The following is a 10,507-nucleotide window of genomic DNA, read 5'->3' as shown; positions in this document are numbered from 1 at the left end:
AGAATTACAACAACGACATGACATTTAAATATTTTATTCCGTTTATTCCACTTCATTAGTGTCATACTTCTTACTAAAGTCATTTAAACTATATTTTTTATATTTTTGAAGTGCATTGCAGCCTAGTTATTTCTTTTGGCTTTGCAGTCAAAAGTAAACATCGCAAACCTGCAATGCAATCATATAAATTAATTTATACATGTAAAAATATATGAAATTAAAAACACGACACATTTGGTCCAAAGTTTTATCTCCTTCAAGATGTAGAAGTCGTTTTTATGAGTGGCCTACAACACCACCTCTCATATAAAAGTGCACGCACAACACGGAAGCTCTGCCTAATCCAAAAAAATTCATAAATATCAGTTTAATAAATAAAATCAGTCTAAATAAATAGAGTAAAAATGCACACTGACAGTAAAGGCAGGCTAACACTTATAAAAGAAACAAGAATCTACAAAGTAGCTTCAAGTTTTGCACCGTGAACAGGGTTCTGGAAATGTTGCTGCGGTCATATAATAATAACAATTAAAAAAAAAATCTAAACTCATTCTGACTTGAGGAGCTCGTCCAAAACGTTCAAAGCGTGCTGGATCTCATCAGAAGTCAGATCGCTCAGCTCGTCCATCTCCTCCAGACGCAGCGGCCACCTTCTCCTCCTCCGGCCCGCCGTCTCCCGACTGCTGTTCCGGGCCCCTGCCGTGTGGATACCCCGGAGTCTCATCTGCAGCCACTCCCGGCGCTCCTGCACCTGCTTGTGCTCTCCGAGGTTGTGCATGAACTGGACCTCACTCACTGTCCTTTTACTGTGCACAGATATGTGATATTGCTAGGATCTAATAGTGATGAACTTGTTATGGTGAAAAAAAATCATCTTAAATGATCTGTGAGGATTACCTTAGTGGTCGTCCTTGACAGTGAACGGAGAAGTGTAAAAGGCAGAGTGAAATAAGTAGAATCTTACAGTCATTTTTTCCCATTTTGATTACCTGTTAAAAACAAAAAATACAAAAAGAACAAAACGTCAATATTTTTTTTAAAACCGACTGAAATGAAAAAAATATCTGACCTTTAGTCTTAAAAGTGTCAATTTATTTTTAAATTTAATCTACCTTGAAACCACTGCATCCTCTATTTTAACATATATTAATTTTATTAATGTATTAATGTATAAATGCTAATATATTACAATAAAGCTTACACAACTAATAACCTCAATTAGATTCAAGCCTTAGTGGACCTTGGTTTTAGCCCAAGATGAACTTACCTGTGTTGTAAAGTGAGTCAGCCTGCTTTGGTGGTCCGCTCCTATCAGTTATGATTAGCACAGGACTCCCCAAGTTCCTTTTTATATCCTCGGACTCCTGCCATTGATGAGCTGCCTTCATTATTGCTGTTGATGTCATACCTCTAGCTCGTGGAGGGGGCAGAAGAGGAATGACAACACCTCCTCTGAACTCCAGGCTTTCACTTTTGTCATACGAGAGCAAATAAATGCTTTTGACCACACTTGTGTGTGACCACACACACTTATTTTACACGCACAAACATTTGTCAGAATGCCTGCATTGTTGGTATATTACAAATCCATTAACTACTTTTATGCACAGGGATTTTGTGCCTGGAGACATTTTATCTATGTGACTGTGACAGTGCAATTCTTCTAACTGGCACAGAATCGTGTTATAAAGTTACTTATTGTAATAAGATGATGGTAGTGGGACTACACAGAGGGTCTTGTTTCAGGGTCCAAAACTACACATTCCCAAGCTTTTTCATTTTCAGTTCAAACTTCTCTCCACATTCTCAATTTAGCATGCTTCTCTTTTGTTTTTTCTTTATTTCTGTGAGCCATCCAGATCTATTAGTTCACATCTGAAGTGACCTTTTTTGTCTGACTCCCATGCGCCTCACAACAATAGCAGCAACATTTGGATGGGTTTATGACCCTCATTGACTTATAGTGAGTCACCCTGGTTACGCCGACTTCTTACCCAAGAATTAACATTATCTTAATGAGTTTGTCTCCCAAAAAAGAGCTTTTGCACCAAGTTGACGTCAGAGGAAACATCCTTCACCATGACTGGCAAGCATACATGGAGAGTTACACATTTTTCGTTTTTATTAAGTTAAAAAACATTTAAATAGTGAGGATTTTTATTTTTAAAAAAAAAAGAAAAAAGAAAACATCATTTTCATACAGATTTCTTGGTGATCGCGTACAATAACACCATCAGTGAACCATAAACCTGCTGCTTTAAGTATCTAAGATCCTCTAAAAGATTTTCCCTTATTCAGCATTTTGATTATGTGTTACGGAGTGCTCTGTAACACTATGTAGGTGATCAGATGGTGACTGATCATTTATATACCATCCAAACCATAAAAATGTTGCATTACAGGAGAAAGGCAACAGTTCAGAAACTCTGTGTATTGATTTGCAGTGTCCTGTTCCCTCTAAGGGGACATGTGCATCTGAACCATGCCAGCAAAATGCCCCCCCCCCCCCCCCCCAACAGCATAACAAATCCTAACCATTCTTAAAAAAAACCAAAAGCAAACCAACAAACAAAACAACTAAAAAGTGGTTCTGCAATGGCAAATCTCAGGAGCTTGATTTCCCAGTATCAAAGCAGTTGCCTGTATCCTATGAGCTTCACACTCATTAAATTTCTCTATCAGCCAAAACTGATGTATTTCCCATTGATCTAAATGCAGATGTTACTTTAGTTACAGTGCTTAAAAGATGAGCCTGTTACCTTTCGTTGTCTTAATCAAGATCAAGTGTCACAGAAAAAGATGGGATGTCAGCTGTGCCTCGAGGTGACTGCCATAGTAGGTTGGTGCAATATTAATAACACTGAATGAAAACGGAATTTTTGCTACTATTGTATCATCCAGCATACCAACGTGAATAAACATTCATTTTATTTATTTATTCCCCATTAAAGGAAACGGACACCTCGTCCCTCACAGAGTTCACGGTCTCAGTATCATCCAGACACTCAGGGTTTACATGAAGAAATATGAAGAAACACACGATAGAGCTGTTTTCACAAACTGAACAGAAGTGTGGCAAGAAAAAGACAAACACCTCAAAGATGCACGTTTTTTTAGGGGGGAGGTAACAATGTTTAAAACAATAACAATAATAATATTTATATTTATAACAAGGTGCAATAATAATTATTGTGCAATAATAACAGTGTGCAATACAAATACACTTATTCTTCTTTTTTATTACTAAGTTATTATACTGTTGTGTTGTTTGTGTTGCGTTGTGATGTGTCATATCGTGTCGTGTTGTGTTATATGTAGTGCCGACGTAGGACAGTTTTCCAATTTCATTGTACTACTGTACTATGTATGACTGTGCAATGACAATAAAGAGTTATCTTATCTTATCTTATCTTATCTTATCTTATCTTATCTTATCTTATCTTATCTTATCTTATCTTTTATTCCCTGGTCTACTTTTTGACACTTATAAGTAAATGTTTCAATTTGTAGCTTGATTAGTTTTTCATTGTTTCCACTTTACGGTGTTAATACTGAACCACTATAATGATGTCTGATATTTGCTGTGCTTGTTTTGTTTAATACATTTAAAAAAATTTTTAGTATTGTTTACAGTTGTTTTACTTGGAATATTTGGCTTTTTAATAAGAGCTCCTTTATTGTATTTTTACTTCTTAAATATGCACTTTTGTTTTGAGTAAAAAAAAAATTCTCTTGAGCTTTTCAACTGCTGTAACACAAGAATGAACACACTACACATTTCTCTTCTTTTACATTAGTTTATCTTTTAAACTATATTATAATATATAAATATGTATAATATATATATATATATATATATATATATATATATATATATATATATATATATATATATATATATATATATATATATATAGAGTTGTCCTGTTAGTTTAAACCAAATAGCCCAGTTCCATTTATTGTTGCATTGTTTAATCATGTCTAAAAGTTGCATTACTTGCTGGATGCTTGTTGTTCCCTTTGTACTGTACGAAGACGTTAAAATAAAATTCTCTTATCACAATCAAAATGATCATTTCTCTCTTTGTAAAGCGTCAGACTCTGACTGGAACATGTAACTGTACTATGTATTTCCTTAACCTTATTTATTGCTTCTCTTGGCTCTCAGGCATACCTCCCATAAGCTTTGATAACAGTTTTGCAGCATTCAGAAGGTAAATGTTTTAAACTATATTAGACAAAAAGCAATATCGTTTTTTTTTATCTTTACAAAATCTGAATAATCCTAATTCATCCCTTCCCTGTCTCACTCAGTGCCGCTCTGTCATTTAGACGTCTGGGTTAGTTTTCAGTCACAGGTGTCCCAAGGGTAATTGAGCCACGGGACCAAATAGCTTATACTTGAAAGAAGAAGTCTAGGCCTTATTACGGGCACATACGCTGCATATTAGGTAAGCACAAAGGTATGAGTTTTCTAAATGTGGAGAAGCCGGGGATGTCTATGTCATGACCCGCTGTCGAATTACAGTAAAGTACTGGCTGCTAAATTTGCCAGCATTAAACTGATATTTCACACTACCTCTACTGTAATCCGAGAGATGTTCCTTACTGTAAAATAAACAAAAAACACCGAGTGTCTTATTGCAACGCTTCACAAAATGCAGAAAAAATTATCTCTCGTGAAATGTGATATACTGACCTCTTCTTTTTGAACGAGTAAAAACGGGAATGACGGCATCACTAGTTATGCCAAGCAGCTCAAACATTCATAACTAAAACGTGAGAGAAGAAGTAAATGTGTCTTATTTATAAATCCACACAGAGTCAAATCATTGGTTTTAGATTTACCTGCAGAGCCTTTTGTGTTCAACCATCATGCAAAGCAAACATGTTAATTCATAAATATTGGCTTTACTCTAAAGTCTGCTGTTGAACCCATTCATCCAACAAACAGGTCTCGTGTTCAGTGATTAAAGCTGTTTGCATACCAGCCCTGTAAGATTTATGGGGTCTTCTCAGACGGGCTGACCTCCACTCGCCTTGACACTACTACAGCGACCTCTGACCTTAGCTTAGGACCTTGTCATTCTTATTACCTCATGCTCATTCAATGTGTAGAGACTTTCTTATGGCACGCAAAGCCAAAAAGACAAGGAGACTGACAGTGTTGTATTTTACCTTCTGCTTTTCTGTGTTTCTCCTGATATTCTCAAACTGGACAGGAGAAACTGTCTGAGATGGATGTACTCTTTTAATCCTTATTTCTGTCTCCAAGTAAGAAGATGGTTTATTTCTGAAAACTTTCTCTCTGTATCACCAGAAGGGCAAGTGAGGCTATAAACAAAGACGTGAACAGCATTAATGCTAAATAATATAAGCATTAAAAAGGGGTGTAAATAAGGGGATTCCTATTTCAGTTGATGTTTTGGCTTTTAGAAGGTCCCAAGATGACGGCTGACATTGACAAACGACAGAGTGCAGGAGTGGCTCTTTCCAACTGAGACGTAGGGTGTGATTAAAGGCTGTGGATTGTCACACATGTGATTTAAATACAAAAATATTGAGTTATGGATCATTTTGACCATTTGTGGAAAATGGAATACAGTGAAAACACAGCGTCTGACATTATCACCTTAGCAAACACCATCACCAGCTGGCTCAGTCCAGTCAATTCATATCATCAGATGTTTTACACTGAAAACAGTTGCCGTGGGCAGTTATTTAGAAGTCTATGAAGAAATGGTTTTCTTTCTCTGAAATCTCAGTAAACACTTTCCTGACTTCACATGGGTTACAATCATATTTCTGTCTACGGGGACGTGGGACAACCAACATATTCCCCGTAGGAAGCTGTAAACACTTGTTTCAGATGATCAGTAAACTGAAGGGCAGCAAAGCCCAATATCAAAATTACTTCCAACTGTAAATCATGCAACATTAGAAGAGTGCAAGAATAAAAATATGATGGGATTTGAGCAAAACTTATGAAACATGAAATGATGATATCTATAACAGTTTACTGTAATGATGCACACATACTGTATATAAGGGCTTTTGCTGCAGATGAAAATAGTAACAAAAAGGTTAGATGTCCTGTGAGCAAGTCTGCTAGAAATATGCAGTTTAGTATAAAAGATTGTGACAGTTACAGGTTTTCACTAATGTAAGGCTTTCACAAAATACCGAGGATTGCATTAGTTACGTGAAATGTTATCCCACACTGACTAATGTCTAATCTGAAGCTGAAACTGCTGTGCATCTGTGGGCCACTTTGCCTGCTGCCACTGATGCCTGCTCTATTTGGGGCTGAGGGTCTTGCTGTTGCTCTTCTCCTTTCCATGTATGCACACAGAATGGCGAGGAGGTGGGATTTATGATGTAGGGGTTACGAGCTGTTCATGCCTCTCGCTTCTTCTCCCAGAGATGCACACTGCCACCTGAGGCGTGGTTTTACTACCACGCCGCACTGTTACTACAGTCAGAATTCCCTACACGTAGCCGGACTGATTGCTTTGATAAGGCATTTTCACATTCCACCAATCTCTCCGATTTTGCCAGAGTACATCATTTTATGCCGAAAGAGAAAGTGTTTGTCTGACAATTTGAAGCAGTCTAACTGCTAAAAAGTAGGTTATTACGATTCATCAGATTCTGGCTTTCAGCTTCATATAGTTTGCTTTTAATAAATTCACTTTATTCTGCTGCTCTCAGCTCTTGGATTGTGAAAACAGCCAAATTGATGGATAAAAATATCTTGGGAAAGCTGTTACAAGCTAACACTCTTGCTAAGGAATCCTGAAACCAATTTTTAAAAGCTAAGTCAAGGCACCAGTTTTGAATGTTATCAATCCAACATGGACTGGGCGGTTAAGGTCAGCAGTGACTACCACACGATGTGAACCTGACATCTGTAGAGAGCTTTCAAACTAGAACAGGTAGCTATGAAACTGAATCAAACCAAAGTAAGGCTTTTAAAAATGCCAAAGTGTTGGTATCTGTCAGAAATGAGTTAAATTGATTTATGTGGATGCTCTGAGTAAATAAATTCTATTGACTTTGGTGATGCCCTTATTGGTGCTGTAGTGATACCAAGAAGTCAACACTTAGAGTACTGATTGGGATTAGAAGGCAGTTATTTTCTTTTATTATTAAACTATCTTTCTATCCCCCTCTCCCTGTCGCTGTGTGTATGGTGTTTGAGTGTGTGCAAGTTAACCACGCCTTGTGTTTCAGGGGCGGGTCCATCGTTTTCCCGCTCTTCAGCTCCCACACCTGGGATGACTCAGCTGCTCTCTACCTAAGGTGGAGGATTTGATTGTTGATTGTTGAATTGCAAACAGTTAGTGGAATTGTCTCTTATGAATTCTCATGTTTGTCTGATTTGGCTTTTGTTCTCCTGTTCCTTCCTGTACATGAAACCTGGACCATGTAAGCGAGTTGCTCTGAGAGAGGGTATTCTCGTGGAGAGGAGTTGTGGATCTGTCTCCATTAGAGATCTTTAATTGTCTTCTTTTTTCCTCACTGTAAATAAACACAGTGAACTATATATTAGTTCTGCATTGAGTCCAAATCGGACACGACAGGAAGACCTGTCTTTTACGCTAGAACACTCTGGAATAATTCTTTGGTTACTTTTAACACTCTGATCCTTTTTTTCCCCACTTTTCTTTGTTTTTGTGTCTTGTCATCTTTTTTTTTTTCAGTTTGTTCTGCACTTTGGTCTTCCTCTGTTGTTTTTCAATTTGCTTATGAATAAATTAACTTGACTAATGGCAAAAGAGCCCAATCTGACAGCAAAATATGTTATAAACATGAGTAGTAGTAAATCTGGCAAATATTTCATACACACTCAAACCACTGTGACGGTAGTTTGAATGTATATGAAAGACATAAAGTCCATCTATCTTCTTCTGCTTATCCACTTTAGGGTCGTAGAGGAACTGGAGCCTGTCCCAGCTGCTATAGAGTGAGAAGTGGGGCACACACACTGGGCAGGTCGGCAGTCTGTTACAAGGCTAATGGAGAGCACCATTCATACTCACATTCACACCTATGGGCAATTTGAAATAGCCAGTTAACCTGACCCTAGTAGCTGCATGTAGGAGTTTGAGTACACAACAGTATACAGGGATATTACAAAAAACTACAAATATCAATAAGGAAGGGGACAAGAAACATGTGAAAATAATCAAGAGAACAGAGTAAATAGGAAGTAAATCCCATAATACACTATCAAGGCAAACAGGAAACAATCCAAAAGACATATTACTGAATACAAAGTTGAACAAAAGATCGAGACAAAGAGACTCTGGAGGGAGAACAAGGAAAAAATACAGAAAGACGAGACAGTGAAGGGAAAACACAGGGACTTAATTCAAAGACAGCACCAGAACTGTAAACCATCTAAATCTGCATCCAAAACTCTAAAAAACAAACAAACAAACCTATAACTAGACATAACTTCGACCAACATGTGGACGACACCAACTCTCTGCCATCTATAATCCAGTTTTGAGTTCCCTCCCCAGACGCCCTAACGCCCACTCACATCCTGGGCCATCTGACCTCAGGAATTCGCATGATAAGGTGGGGCCAGGTTTCACAATGAGCTCACCCAAAACTCTGGCTGATTGGGACCCACACCCATTTTCACACCTTGGCTCAGGCGATTAGAGGATCATCAGGGGGTCCTTTTGTCCCTCTGTGGGGGGAAACTCCCACTAGGTTTAAATCTGGGACTCCCCACCATTTGACCTTAGAACTGAAGAAGCTTCTCGGATGAGAGGTGAAACGTCTTCAAGTAACTTAAAGAAGTCCAGACGCTTTTCTTTGCAAGCTCCTTTGACTACGATGACCTGGATGACTGAGAACCTTCACAGACCTATAACTAGAGCTTAACTACAACAAGAATAAATGCTTAAAATTACTCAAATTATAATTGAATTAATGCAAAACCTCAACCTAACAATAATAAAAATCTTAAGGCTCTCAAAAAGCAGTGAAACCAAACACATCACCATGAGTGCGAAAGATAAAAAGAAATTTAACTTAAGAGTGAAAGTTTTTAAGTAGTCCATCTTGAGCTTTAAGGAAACAAGAAAAAAATATATCTGGCTTCAAAGTCAGATTTTCAGTCAGTTTGAAGGAATGAATGAATAATAATGAAGAAATATGTGATGTGTAAATGTGGATGTTCGAGACTTTTTTATATAAGGACTGTGCAGCATGGCATTAAATAGAGACCTCACATCTAAAAGCTTCTTTCAGGACACAGAGACACGCACACACAGTAATGCTGTGAACTGTCATCTGGAGTGCAACGGTGGTAGATTGGGAGGGAAGCAATTTAAGACCAAAACACCTGAAGGGAAATATACCTCCACACACACGTAGACACACACATACTCGCACATACACACATACCCCTTCTCTCTGAGCTTCGATGCCTAGCTCCATGTGGTTGGCATGGAAACAGAAAAACTCCCCCCAGATGAAAATGAGATGCCCCCAATACGATTCACGTGGGAGCACAATGGCAACATTAAGATGAGGAATTATAGGAATAACATCCAACATGTTAATGCTTTTGATAGGTCTTCACATGAGGAGATTTAAATCAGTCCACATGTTAGACCCCACCGAAAAACAATGATTATTTCACATGTGTCAGAGCTTATTGTTGCTATTTTAGTATCTAAATTCTTTTGTAAACCCACAACAGAGTGAAAAGAGTAGAAATCTCACCCTGAGGCAAAGTATCGTCTGAGTCATACGTGTTAATCACCCCCATCAGCCCCCACAGACTGCGGTCATTTAGAGCTGAAGGGCAGCAAAAGTCTTACTCATAGCATCCTTCAAACTCCCAGGCAGACCAAAAATAGCTGACAATTTTGGGAGTCTGCATGGCAACACAAAACATACTTCTGGTGTATGTGCAAAGTTCCCAGGGAAAGGGTTTTATACATACATACATACATATATATATATATATATATATATATATATATATATATATATGTATATATATATATATATACACATGTATATATATATACACATATATATGTGTATATATATATACATGTGTATATATATATATATATATATATATATATATATATATATATTTATATAAAATTTATATATTTTATAATTTATAATTATAATTTATAATTATATATAAATTTTATATAAATTTATATTTATATAAATTTATATAAAATTCCCAAGACTTTGCTCCGAACTCTCTGGTGACACGATTTTAAAATTAACTTCTGCTAGTAGAAGATTCACGCTGATGCTTACCTATAAATGTGGGTGAAAGGTTTCAGCTGATCACAGTAACAAGTTGTTAAGGGCCTCTTATTGTGAGGTGCTACAGCAGATGAACAGTATCTGAAGTGTCAAAAATAAGTAGCTGCAGTAAAAGCAAACCTGTAATAGTTTTCAGGAGAACTATTCCTGAAGACTAATGAAAGAAATTACAGGAGCGCTTTGCTAAGACAGT

At 37.2% G+C, this 10,507-nt stretch overlaps 1 protein-coding gene across 1 annotated transcript; it reads right to left on the bottom strand.

The window, feature by feature from the left end:
• Positions 1–30: 30 nt before the first annotated feature.
• Positions 31–2,068, bottom strand: LOC146513594 (parathyroid hormone-like). Its single transcript, XM_085169184.1, has 2 exons — positions 898–2,068; positions 31–806 (listed from the first exon to the last, which is right to left on the bottom strand). The coding sequence occupies exons 1-2, from the start codon at positions 978–980 to the stop codon at positions 548–550; spliced, it is 342 nt and encodes a 113-aa protein (XP_085025310.1). The 5' UTR covers positions 981–2,068; the 3' UTR covers positions 31–547.
• Positions 2,069–10,507: the final 8,439 nt, after the last annotated feature.

The sequence above is a fragment of the Neolamprologus multifasciatus genome, chromosome 7, assembly GCF_963576455.1.
Source record: "Neolamprologus multifasciatus chromosome 7, fNeoMul1.2, whole genome shotgun sequence".
NCBI lineage: Eukaryota > Metazoa > Chordata > Actinopteri > Cichliformes > Cichlidae > Neolamprologus > Neolamprologus multifasciatus.
This window is presented reverse-complemented; position numbering and strand designations above follow the sequence as displayed.